The sequence below is a fragment of the Pantherophis guttatus genome, chromosome 14, assembly GCF_059756535.1.
Source record: "Pantherophis guttatus breed Tessera chromosome 14, ASM5975653v1, whole genome shotgun sequence".
NCBI lineage: Eukaryota > Metazoa > Chordata > Lepidosauria > Squamata > Colubridae > Pantherophis > Pantherophis guttatus.
In genome coordinates, this window is record NC_142076.1 from 13,260,567 (window position 1) to 13,274,703 (window position 14,137).

General features: G+C 38.3%; 1 protein-coding gene across 1 annotated transcript in view; it reads left to right on the forward strand.

Annotated features, from left to right (window-relative positions):
* MRTFB (myocardin related transcription factor B) overlaps positions 1 to 14,137 on the forward strand; it is a 76,123-nt gene that overhangs the window by 44,681 nt on the left and 17,305 nt on the right. The window contains exons 4-9 of the mRNA XM_034430258.3: positions 6,124 to 6,189; positions 7,750 to 7,805; positions 9,094 to 9,169; positions 10,115 to 10,276; positions 11,664 to 11,845; positions 13,540 to 13,686. Coding sequence (XP_034286149.2) covers positions 6,124 to 6,189; positions 7,750 to 7,805; positions 9,094 to 9,169; positions 10,115 to 10,276; positions 11,664 to 11,845; positions 13,540 to 13,686 — 689 coding nt within the window. The remainder of the gene's footprint in view (positions 1 to 6,123; positions 6,190 to 7,749; positions 7,806 to 9,093; positions 9,170 to 10,114; positions 10,277 to 11,663; positions 11,846 to 13,539; positions 13,687 to 14,137) is intronic.

The following is a 14,137-nucleotide window of genomic DNA, read 5'->3' on the forward strand; positions in this document are numbered from 1 at the left end:
GTTTTTGGAATGGATAACAGAGTACCACTTCTGTCTCAGATCAGATTTGAACCTCATCCTTAGAGAAAAGTCATCTCCACTCCCTCTCCAAAAGAACCTAGGCAAGGAAGGAAATTAGCTTATGTTATTATGAAATAAAATGAAATTAGGTGGCAGCATGTACAGGTAGTCCTCAACTTAAAACCATTCGTTTAGCGATCATTTGAAGTTACAATGGCACTGAAAAAAGTGACGTATGACCATTTTTACACTTACAGTCGTTGCAGCATCCCCGTGGTCATGTGATCGAAATTCAGATGTTTGACAACTGGTTCATATTTACGGCAGTTGCAGTGTCCTGGGGTCATGCAATCGCCTTTTGCAACCTTCTGACAAATAAAATCAATGAAGAAGCCAGATTCACTTAACAACTGTATTACCGATTTAGCAACTGAAATGATTCACTTAGCAATGGAAAGGTCATAAAATAAAACTCAATTTAAGAACGGTCTCGCTTTGCAGAAATTTTGGGCTCAGTTATGGTTGTAAGTCAAGGACTACCTGTATGTTCTTGTGAGGGTGGCAAAAAGGACAAAGCCTGATGGAGCCTTCTCTGCCCAGAGAGTTTGAAGGTGCTATTGTGGGGGCTGAAGTGTTGGGTTGGGACAGCTGGCAGTTGATGGGTACAGCGGCTAAGGTTCTAACTGGAGATGGTTCCATCCTGTTCTGACCTAGGCTTCCTTAGAAAGTATAAAGCACAATCTTAGTCCCACAAAACCTTTTTTATTTATATAACTGTAAATTACTTCCTTTACAGTCTGCAAGGCTTGATAAACAGTCTTTCAGAGGAAGGTTATCAACACCCACCTATCTCACCTGGAACGCTGCCAGAGAGCTAATTTCCAGACGCAGGGCAAGGCCAAACTTGGCACAGAGTCACAAACAGAATTTTCAAATCTTGAATCGGCCAGATGAACTAATTGCTTCCTGCAAAAGCTCATGTCCCGTTCTCCATAGTATCAACAGGAGAGTCCAGGATGGGTTGCTCTAGTCTCATAGCTCTATTGACTGAGTTGAATTTCTGAGGACATGCCTCCCTGGTAATGGTCCCCAGTTTTTCAACTCAGTCTCAGCTCTGTAGGATGCTCATTTCAGCTCCCAGAGCTTCTGAGGAGAAAATAGTGCATTTTGCTTATAGATTCCCTGGTTTTCTTAATTGTTCTTGTCATCTGGCAGCTCTGTGCATGCACAGTTGTCAGACTCTGGAGGCTGCACATAAGTATCAGATAGCCTGGGCCCCCTCTCTGCCTCCGATGCAGAGCCCTCGTCCGAGCTCTCCCCAGCCCCCAGGACTGGCCCAAGTTCCTCCCCAACCTCCTCACTGTCCGACTCTGCTGCCAGTTCTGCCACAAAACATCCCTGCTGCAAGTCTTCTCAGGATGTTCTGGCAAGTAGGTTGGGCTTCAGTTGTTGGCATTGTTAGATTGAATACCAGGATGTGGATTCCTGCTTAGACTGCCGTGCTCTGGAGCTCATGTTGTGTTTGGTTTACCTGTGTGAGATACGAGGTTAGATGATGTGTGACCTTGCAGAGTGAGAAGTTCCATCTTTCATCCTTCTGGACGCTTAGTGAAGAGGGGACCTAGAGAATAGGAGGATTTGGTTAATAGAAGGGAATAACAGAATATCAGAGTTGGAAGGGACCTTGGAGGTCTTCTAGTGCAACCCTCTGCTTAAGCAGGAGATCCCTCTACCATTTCAGACAAACTGTTGTCCAATATCTTCTTAAAAACCTCCACTGAGGGAGCAAAGTGACAGAACAGTGTTTGGAAGGTTTATGTCCAGCTGAGTGGCTTGTGTCAGATTACTGGCCTACTGGGGTTGACTGGTGGTAAGATTGTAAGGGGTTGGTGTGGGTAACCTAACATCTGGGGATGCCATTTGGGGCCAAGAAAGGAATGTCAGGAGAAAAAGGATCAACAATCTGAGGCAAGTTTTATCTCCTGGCTTGATTGTCTCAGTTAGCAATTGGAATTTTATCTCTTGACTTGTTCAAAAGGGGCACCTGAAGGAATGAATACTACTCCTTTTGATTTTCTTTATACTTTCAGTTCAATTTGATGCAACTAATTGAATTGGACTGCATATCATTACAGGGATTCTAGAATTCTTTAATGAATGTGTTTCTGTTAATCATCATGGAAATTATTAGCAGAAACGCTCACTCAACCAATTGGGGTAATTAGCATAACATTCCTTTAGATGTTGAAATGCAATGAGAATCAATTAGTGAAATAATATAAATATAAATATAAATCAAATTTAAAAAAAAAGGGTTACCCAAATAATTTACTTTACGAATATGAAAGGTATCATGTCTTTTGCAGTACTTCAGATAATTAAAATGTTTTAGAAGTTGCTGAAGTTTGGATTAAATACTATTAAAATATTCAGATACGTAATTATGATAGATAGCTATGATAAGAGTGTATTATCATTAAAGGTGTATTATCACCCCTGGAGGGCTGCGATGTCATCACTGGGGATCCACGAAGGCTTGAAGAAATGTTATGATTTAAATCTTGAGTTAAGTTTTGGAGGTCCTTGACAGCAAAAGATATGTAAAGGGGGTCCATAGTGAAGAAAAGGTTGAGAACCACTGTCTTCATATATATATATATTATATAATATATATAAATTTATATATAATATATATATGTGTGCGTACGCCATATCTAAATCCAAGATCAAATGTTTATTTTGTGATTCCCTGAATACTAATTCAAAATTGAACTACTGAAGATGGCTAACACAGGCAAAAACCATAACAAAAAAAAGAAACAAATTAAAAGCTAACTGTATCATCTTTTCCAATAATGTAATTATATTTTAATACAACCGTACAGCAAATCTTGTTTGGTTATCGATCATACGTTTTATGAGATTGAAAATGTCAAGGCTCCCTGACCAATTGGAAAGAATTATACAGAGGCATAATCCCTATTAAATTTACTGCAAGACACTGATTGTGATGATTTGATAAAACATTTTTATTGTTTTTCCTTTGGCGAAAACAACCCGGTGTGGTGAAATGACGTCATGATATTGTGTGGGCCTGGTTCTTCCAGTGGAGTTTACCCATGGCTTAGCTTGCATTGGGTTTCTGGCAGTAGTAAATATTTTGGTAATCCATGTAACAAATAGGATTTCTGCTCAGCTAATGTCATTTGTACTTTTGGCAGCAGTTGTTTTTACAATTGCTAGGGGTTTTTTGCTTTTTGCTGAAATCGAGTCAAGATATCCAACACTTTTTATACTTTTTTGAGTCTATACAAAGAGTACGAAACCTCCAGTGACTTTCTCATTACCTTAAACGGGGTAGATTTCACAACGTTGTGCTGGATGCAGATGTTTGGCATTGTAACATTGTTGAACTCTTCGACATAATTGTAACTTAAATAGTTGATGTTCAAAGTTTTTAAAGAGATTAGTTACAGTTTCCTAATAATTTGTTTTTGTTCTTCCTACTTGACCTCTGCAGGAGTGGACAGAGTTACAATCTAAGCTCTGTTCAAGTTATTTTCTTTGTTTCCAAAGAGAAATTAGCCCAGCAAACAAAAGGCTTTGAAAAAAATAAGGAAATGAGTCGCCTTTCCTTATAGTAAAAGATTGGCTTCTGTTTAGACTGTTTTTTTAATCCTAATTGTAGCTATAATGATGAGGTTTTTCCTTGAAAAAACACTTTTCTTGCTGTGTCTTAATATAATGGCATAGCTGCAGGTAGAAATTCTCCAGTAATGCATTCAATCCCCACATGTGGGGTTTTAAAAATTTATTTATTTATTTAAAAAATTATATAGCTGCCCAACTCACATTTAGTTGACTCCAAGAGCTTACTTTTTTTTTTAAATCCATATGTAAAAAAAAGTCTTTGCTGATAGAGATATACTAGCTAATTTTGAGTTGAAAAATAAATTTGTATACTTATAGGTAGATAGATATCGTGCATTTCTTATTTTTTGGATAAAGGTTAGAAAGTTTAGCTTTTTCATTTTTCCCCCCAGAAGAAAATATTTTTCTTCTAAATTTGCTTTCTTGTTACTTATTTACTGTTTAATCTCATTAGGGAATCTACATCATTTTTTGCATGACGCAATAACTTGGTTGATTTGGGAAACTGACTTGTTACTAGTTTCATGTCTAAGAATAATGTATTATGCGATATTTTACTTTTTTCCCCCCATAAAGACATTTTGCCCTTTCTACCAGCATTTAGATTTTATTTTGCTCTGCTATAAACTAATGATTTCTGGCTATGAAAAACAACTGTAATGCTTTTTTAAAAAATATAAAAGATACATTGCGTATTAAAATCATTAGCCTTTAAAAATATTTATATTTTTCTGTCTGGAAAAAAGACAATACCATTAATGAGGATTATTGTTTAATATATTTTAGCAGCAAGATTACTTGTTTTGTTAATTAGAGGCTTTTGTTTTCAATACCTTAATATTGCTTTGATTTTAATGTACTGTGCTCTCAGGAAGAGAATAAAAGTATTTTACATTGATTCCCATTTCAAAGTATTTTAAAACCATTGCTGAGAGAAAGATAAAGACTAGCTTACAAAATTCTATTTTCCTATTTTAAATCAGATCCAGGGGTAAACATGAACAAATAATTGGAAACAGATAAAACATAGATTGCACAGCAAATAAAACTCTCCCTTCTGTTGATCTTCTGGAACGCTTATAAAATTGTGGATGCTATAAACATGTAGTTCTCCCTTACTCCTCTTTTCCCCATGTCCCTGATTCACCCCATAGGTGTGGTAGAGAATAGCGCCTTCCCAGAGGTTCCAAGTTTTGAACTGGAGAATTGCCAGCTTGTATTCTTGTCCAATTTCCAGGTTGAGTTCTAAGTGCTGTTGCAGAGAACATTGGTGGCTGAGATTGCCTCTGGCCTGTGATGCCTTCATAAGTATTAATAGCACCAAGACAAGAGCATCTGCAAAAATTATGTTAGTTGGGTTTTACTGATGTGTTCGTGTATGTATGTGTGTGTGTGTGTGTATATATATATATATATATATATATATATATATATATATATATATATATATATATATATATACACCTGTTGATCAGAACGATACCTTCTCTCTACATTGGTTTTAATATTTGTAGTGCTGAGCTATGTGATAGTAGGAAAAATAATGCCAACCTAAGCATTGTCTATTATTGAACATGATTGTATGAAGCTGTGCTGTAAAGATTGTATCGGGATGAAATCCAGCAGGTTCTGACAGGTTCTGGAGAACTGGTAGCAGAAATTTTGAGTAGTTCGGAGAACCGGCAAATACCACCTCGGGCTGGCCCCAGAGTGGGGTGGGAATGGAAATTTTGCAGTATCCTTTACTTGCCACACCTACCAAGCCACACCATGCCCACCAAGCCACGCCCACAGAACCGGTAATAAAAAAAAGTATTGCCCATAAAAGCATTTGTATCTTAGAGATTCACTTTCCATAATCATTAAATATCAGATGATATTGCCTGTGTTGTGTACACCCACTACAGATGGTCCTTGACTTATGGCTACAATTGAACCCAGAATTTCCATTGCGAAGCAAGACAGTTGTGAAATGAGTTTTGCCCCATTGTACGTCCTTTCTTGCCACAGTTGCTAAATGAATCACTGCAATTGTAAAGCTAATAACAAAATCTGGTTTCCCCGTTGACTTTGCTTGTTGGAAGGTTGCAAAAGGGGATCACGTAACACCCACCCCCCCCACCCTCACGGCACTGCAACCATCATAAATACATGCCAGTTGCCAAGCATCTGAATTTTGATCGCATGAACGTGGGGATGGTGCCACGGTCGCAAGTGTGTAAAACGGTCCTAAGTCAATTTTTTTCAGTGCCGTTGTCACTTCAAACGGTTGTGATGAATGGCTGTAAGCCGAGGGCTGCCTGTACACAATCTCACTATCTGAGCAGTGAATGTACCCTGGATCCAATTAAACACTTAATGTTAAGGATTTACGCCAGCTAGTATTTAGTTCTCAAAAGAATGCAGCGTTTTTTAATTGTGAGATAGAGTTCCTTCTTGTCAAGTAATAAATCCCTTTTTCTCCGTTGCTAGTTCTTCAGCTGAAGCTACAGCAAAGGCGAACGAGAGAACAGCTGGTGGACCAGGGAATCATGCCACGTAAGACTAATTTCATTTTCTGCGGCTTGTGTAACATTGAGTGCTTGGATGTCTTATTAAAGATGAAAGGAAATAGATGATAATATTTAGTATCTATTAAGATTTAAAGGGAGGATGACAATTCTGTAAATATTACTTCTACTAACATCTGAAAATTAAAGGAAATTGATGGAAAATACATTACCGTATTAAACCTGGAATTCATTACAATTAAATTATGACCAATTGGAAATTAAATAAGGGGGAAATGATTTATAATAATTTGGTCTGGTATGCAGAAACGAGACTCGTTATTTTTTTGTGTCTGGATGAATCAAGAGGACCAAGCCATTGAGAGATTAAAAACAAGCCATGGATTTGTTTTCTAGTGTCTGTCCTTTTGAATGGAGATTCCCTCTTCTTATACCCTAAAAGTTGGTGAACTAAGTTTCCTGTGGCAGCACTTTCCTCCAAACATATTCTGAAAGAGTATGCACTATGCAGATATGCTTGTCACTCAGCTTTTAATATGATTTAGGGCAAGGATTCACTATCTTTCATTAGCCAAGAGTCCCACTTATTAATTTGTGGATACTGAGGATTGCAAAGCAGACATAGTTGTGTTTCTTTGTTTTCCGTGTGTCATGCAAACACCATCTTGTTACCTGGCACAGCTGAGATTTGCCTGAGAAAAATATTGCTGCAGTGTTAACAGATCCATGAACATGTCCTGCTATACCATGGCATTAAACGAGTTGCACTAATTTGCTTCCCAGCTCATTTTGGACCCTGAGTTGAAAAAGATGTCAAAGAAAGTACTTTTGGGCAAGGGTGTCCAACCTTGGCAACTTTAGGACTTGTGGACTTCAACTCCCAAAATTCATGGCTGGCTGGGGAATTCTGGGTGTTGAAGTCCACAGGTCTTAAAGTTGCAAGGTTGGACACCCCTGCTTTAGAAACTCCAGCAACCGCATAACACGGAAAATTTGTATTACTGGGATTGTTAGTTCATTATTTTAGGGCCTCCTTGCATTCTGCCAGGTGGGTGGAGTTACTCACAGTGGCCTTAGGATCCCATCATTGTCTATCGTGCTCTTTGTTTATATGGTGTAATTGTATTGCTGTTTTGTTTTGTTTCCAGCCTAAATCATAAAGGAAATGCAATACTGATTTTTAAAAGAAATAGTAAGCAGAGTACAGAATATGAAAAGAGAGACTGAAGAAAGTATGCCAGCGTTAATTATCCCTGCTTATTTGACACCAGGCTCCTGATGCAACGCAAATTTTTTACTACTACTATTATAGCTGTTACATAATTGGTCTACATATGCTGTGTTAAGAGTAGTGCGAAAAGCCCATTTTCTGCTCATGGTCTTTTAGCTATTAATCCATTTATGAAGTTAATCGGAGTGTCTGGAATCCAGTACATAGCAGGCAGAGTGATTTTATTACAGCCAATCATTATGTACAGGTCAGTTTGTGTCCTACTAAGTCAGCTGAAACAAACCTGCTTTCATGTAAGATATTCATATACACCTTTGTGATATCTTGGCTTCATAACTCCTTTTCGTTTCCTTTTAGCTTTGAAGAGCCCAGCTGCGTTTCATGAGCAAATAAAAAGTTTGGAAAGAGCCAGGGTGAGAAATCAAGTTTGAACATGATGTTTCATTCTTTGGGTATGATTGTCTTGGGAGAAGTGCTATACGAAGGACTTTTGGAAACTAGGAGAAATTGTTACAGATTTTTAGAAATGAAACCTGAGTTTGTTCTGTAATGAAATTGCGGGAGAACTAATTTAAACAATTCAGACATCAGCAACAACTTGATTAACCACACAGTCCTACAGCCACTTACAAAATTAGTTAAACTAATCCTTGCGAAGTAAGGTGTGCTTCATACCTGGCCATTGAAGTATTATGTTTGGAAGCCAATAATTATTCATGATCTATTTAGTTATTAACTCTCAGAATTCTTTTGGGCAAAGGTTGTTTTAGTAATTCTTCTTCAACCTAAAGATAAATAATTGAAATTATTTGTTAAACAATTAAAACCTGGCCATCTTCTCTCATAGTTCTAAACTTGAGAAGGCAAAAGTAAATGTTTAAATTATCACCTGAATTTTCAAAACTTACTGATGAGGAAACAAAAGTGCTATACAATTATTTTCACTTTTTTTCCTCCTTGAAAAGCAGTCTCTTTATTACATTTGCTTAGAAACTAAGAGAAACTAGGGAAATAGCTTGGTGATTTATTATTAAAAACAATTTTAAAAACACCCAGAGTTACAGGGACATTTTTAATGTTCATAACATTTTATATTATGTTTAGTACATGAGACTATAATATATTGTAAGCTTTCATGAACAAATAATGCAAGTTTATGGAAAAACAACTCACATTTCCTTTGATAGATATATTAATGCAGCTTAAAGTGCTCAATATAAACACTCAGAAAAACAAACTACATTATAAGGAATAATGACAATTGTTTTAAAATTCAAACTCTATTCAATAACACTCCTCATTTACTGATTGCACCTGTTGCACATTTGCTAAGAATTTTAGATTTTATAGACTAATTAGCTTTGTATTTCTATATAAAGATAGAATTCTATTTGTGTTATTGCTTTGAAGAATAGAAGCATGCCATCTGTAAGAATAAGTTTCTTATTCTTGAATGCACTGAAACTTGGAGCATAAAACTTGAAGTGGTTCAGTTTGCATTTTACACCTTGCTGAATGAATTACCAAGAATCTGAATTTTTAAATGATTTAAAAATTAATATTAAACTTAGTTTTATAATATCAGGCAACATCTTGCAAAGCATTGTCAGATAAAAACATTGCTGATAGTGCTTTGCAGTTTCTGTCAATTTCAGCAAAACTGGACTATTTTGTGCTTATTACCACTTAATTTTTTTTCAGACTGAAAACTTTCTGAAGCATAAAATACGCAGTAGACCTGATCGATCAGAATTAGTCAGGATGCATATTCTTGAAGGTGAGAATCTCCCTTTGATTTCCTATTTCCTGATTAAATTTCTGAATAGATAAGTGAAACCTTCTCAGCAAAAAATGTAAGGCTGTATCTTTACCATGTATTTCCAACCCCAACAACAGGTTTTAAAAGGGGTGACTTTCTATACTAACTAAATGGCAGTGGGTATATTCAAGCATAATATGTTTTGTTTTAATTTGGTTTAATATGTCGTGTATGTGAATCTAATTATTACAGTTTATAAACTGAAGTTTATGCTTCACCTTATTGTGAGAACCAAGCTCAGCAAACGAGAACTGGATTTAAAACCCAGATTTAAAACGATTTCTTACCTTAATCTGTGATGCAAAAGGTTACAAGTTTAACTAAGTAGGACTAACACTTAATTCATTGGAGCTGTTATTTTTATAAAGAAAGTGTCTCATTTCAGATGTTAGGGTTCCAAGTAACCCCCAACGAAAGAAAACTCCGAGGCATGAGTTTCCTCAAAGTTCCATTTTATTAGAGATGTCAAATTGGCATATCTGAGAAAACCCGAATCTGAAAGCTTCCGGGTTTCCCCACCCAAAAGAAAGTCCAAGTCCAAGTCCCTGCCCCAGCACCCACATGTTCATCAGGTTGTCCAATCAACGCATCGTCCCATGTAGAGATGCCTCCCAGTCACACCCATCCATGTGCAGGGTAGAGTGACCTTGACTCTTGGAGAAAAGCATGTTATTTTGACTACACATTGCCCAGCTCCCTATAATCCCCCCTCCCAGTTTCTCACAGTAGTAAATGCGGCAGGCCTGAATCTCCAAGGCCCAAAGCTGGCTGAGGAATTCTGGGAGTTGAAGTCCACAAGTCTTAAAGTTGCTAAGGTTGGAGACCCCTGCACTAAACAGTGAAGGTGGTGTTTATATAGCATTGCAGAGTTTTTAACCATGGTAGTTCTTTCCCCCCCCCCAGAAACGTTTGCAGAACCCTCTCTCCAGGCCACTCAGATGAAGTTAAAGAGGGCGCGACTGGCAGATGACCTGAATGAGAAGATCGCTCAGAGGCCGGGCCCTATGGAACTCGTGGAGAAGAATATTCTCCCTGTAGACTCCAGCGTCAAAGAAGCAATTATAGGCAAGTAGGATTGCAAGGTCTGTGGTTACCGGGAAATCTCATAGATTGTGAAAATCTGAAGCGTGAAAATCTGAAGCGTGAAGTGTTGCAATACCGATCATAAATGTGCCTTGGTGTTATTGTGACACTTCCTCAAGAGAGCATTCTTGGTTTGTCACTCTGAAAGTAGTCTGTTAAGACTGGAAACATAAATAAAAACAGACAAAAGAAAAGGAAAAAAGAATTCACACACACACACACACAACCTGTCTGCCTGTCTGTCTGTCTAACATAATTTTTTTCTTTTGTATTTCAATAAAGTATTAATTTTGAGCTTATGGAATAATATTGTTCAGCCTTTCAATGGAAATGATTCTATGATTTTAAATCATAATGCAGTGAACACATACCATCAGTCCAGCTTTGGCCGTCTGGATGGTTCTCCCCCATAAAAGAATCATCTTCTACTCCATCCCCTGCTTGATAAAGCCATTGTCCTTTTCTTAAAAGAGAAAAAAAAATTGGAAACAATCCATATGTTAAGATCTATGGATTAGAATACAAATGATTGGGAACATACCTCCAGTTGGTGCGTTCACTGTACCAGTAATTCTCCACTTAAAAAAACATTTATTTGATAAAATAAATGTTTTTTAAAAACATTTAAAAAGAGCCTTGGTGGCGCAGCGGACTAAAGTGCTGTTAAATAGCACTTAACTGCCAGCTGCCTGCAATTACTGCAAGTTCAAATCTCACCAGGCTCAAGGTTGACTCAGCCTTCCATCCTTCCGAGGTAGGTAAAATGAGGACCCAGATTGTGGGGGCAACAAACTGACTTTGTATAAAAAAGAACACTGCATAGGAGGGGCCAAAAGCCCTACTAAGCAGGTATATACAAAAGTATGAAGGCTATTGCTTAATGCATTGTAAGACGCCCTGAGTCTCCAGAGAAGGGTGGCATATAAATCGAACCAATAAAATAAAATAAATCAATTTAGTAACCATTCAAGGTTACAACGGCACTGAAAAAAGTGACCATCCTCACACTTAACAACCATCACAGCGTCCTCATGGTCACCTGATCAAAATTCAGGCCCTTGGCAATATATGATAGCTGCATCACTCTTGGTTCAACGTGATTGCCATTTGCACCTTCCCAGTTCGCTTCTTGACAAGCAGCATCAATGAGAGAAGCCGGATTCGTGAGTAACTGTGGTAATTCACTTAAAATCCATGGCAAGGAAGTTCATAAAATTGGGCTAATCTTACTTAACAACCTTCTCACTCAGCAACAAAAATTGTGGTCCCGACTGCGAGCGTAAGTTCAAGGACCACCTGTATTTGCCAATGTCTCCTCTCTCTATTAGGACTTAGCTAAAAGGAGCATCCTTCTGGTTTTTTTTCTTAGGGGTTGGTCAAGAGAACTATCCTCAAACACTGGATGAATTCTCATTTGATGAAGACAGCAGCGATGCTTTATCTCCAGACCAGCCTGGTAGTCAGGAGTCCCAGGGGTCAACCGCTTCCCCCGGAGAGCCCAAAACAAAAGAAACACCCTCGCCGGTGACTCCAGCTTCCTCAGCCACACAGGTACCCTGCCTGCCATTTGAAATGTTGCTGTCTCCTGATATAAACCAAGCAGTTTCTCTTTTGCTAATATCGTGTTTCTCCAAAAAAGAAGGCCGGGTCTTATTTTCTTTTGACCCCCCCAAAAAACGGCTAGGCCTTCTTTTTGGAGGGTTCTAATTATTGACTCACCTAGCAGATGTGGCACCGACAGCCCCGCCCAGCAGGAGCCCGCTGCTGGCCCACTTCTTCTGCGGCCGCTTGCCGCCACTCACATGCATTGCCCCGGCCTCCATTTCGCCTTCAGATGCCTGCCGGATCAATCCGGAGCTCTGTTATTGGCTGCAGATGCCTTCCGGCAGGTATCTGAAAGGAAAACGGAGGCCAGGGCGATGTGTGCGAGTGGCGGCAAGCGGCCACAGAACAAGCAGCCACAGAAGAAGGCGAGGCAGGTGTCGGGGTGTGGTAAGTAGGGCAGCTCTACCACCCACATCCCCACCCTAGCTTATTTTTTACCTGCATGCCTCGCCCCACCCCCTGCACCCTGGGTGGGCTGGGTCTTAATTAGGGCTAATTTTGTGGGTGAGGCTTAATTTGATCACATGGGCTCAAAAACTTGATAGGGTTTCTTTTCAAGGTGGGTCGTCTTTTTGGAGAAACACGGTAGCGACGTCTTTCCAGCTTCAGATTCAAATGTTGCCCCTTTTTATGTCCTTATATCCCCCCCTCCAGGAAAAAGTCAGAGGTCCAGTTTGACTCTTCATCACAAATAAGGAAAGAGCTAATAAAATAAGATAGATGGCTTGGTGTTTATGGTTGAGCGTAATTAGTCTTCCAACCTATGTAGGAACAGCGTCCAATATGCTGTTATGCCAGTTGTTGAAACAGGCTCTTGTCTGATGATAAAGCCTGAGTGGAAAAGCTGAAATTTTTCTCCCCATTCTGTCATAACTGCTTCCTTAATGTTGAGGATAAAATACCTTTCCAATCATCATTTCTTTGTTCTTTAAAATTATATAGAGGACTTTTTTTACCTAGCATTGAAGCAGTGCATAGGAAGCAATGCAGCTGTTGGCTGTGAATGGAAAGGTTATTTGGGCATGATAGCTGACTGTATATTTAATATTTCTTTGAAGTGTATTGTCAGCTAGCTAGCAAAGAAAAGAAATTAACTGTCATAGAGTTACAAGTAAATAAACATTTCCCCTTCAAAATTATGATTTAACTGAGTCTTTCTGAGTTTACAGTCATTGTTTTCTTGCAGATGTTTCATTACTACAAACTGGATAACATCATCAGTGCTAGAAGGGAGTGGGGTTAGCACTGACGATGTTACCTACTTGGGTCATGAAACATTTTCAAGGAAACAACCAAACTCAGAGAGCACCATTTCAACCCTGAGCTACAAATATTCTCCTTTATTGGTATGATCAAACTTTTATATGACTTTCAAGATTAAAAACCGAGATAAGGCATACAGATGTTCCTAAACTTATTTTAAGGAAAAGAAAAGCTTGTTGCACACGCATTTCATAATTCTGTTTGGATTATTATTGAATAATCATAATAATTTTCCTTTCATTGCTTTTCGTGAGAAATTCAGAATTTCATTTGTCTGATTTCAGGGGAATCCAGATATTATGAAATATCATGAAATCTCTTTGAAAAGGTGACACCTACTGTATCAATAGCTTTTTCTCATTTTCTCCTCTTCTCAGTATCCCCCCTTAGCAATACCAGGAACTGACTTTTTGAAGCCACCTGTCACAGATCAGCATGCTACACGCACAACAACAACTGCTGCTCCTCTTACCACAAATTCTATGACTGCCACAAAACACTGCAGTGGGCCAACACTAATAAAGGTAGGACAGAACAAAACCAGTGGGTGTTGGTTTAATTATACTGCTTTCCTCAACAAAAATGAACATTTTTTACCAGGAATAATAGCATATATAATTAGTTGGGTCAAGAGCATTTTAAAACTTTAGAGGAAAAACCCACATGTATGCATTGGCAAGCAAGCATGAAATCTTCATCACCATCCAGCTCTGCAGTAACTATTAATCATTTTCCTAAAATAAATATTTTTTAACCTCGGTTATTGATATAGTAAATATAGTAATTGTACTTTTCAGAATGTCGCCAACTGGATTAGCGGTTTTGCAGATGAATGAAGGAAAGGAGCTACATCTGCCAGTTTCTATAACATTGTTTTTATAAGATATCGCACTGAATCGAGTAGACAAAAGGATGACATCACTTTTAAGTTATGCCGACTTTTGCTAGAGTCCTTAGCTTGTAACACTAAGCTTT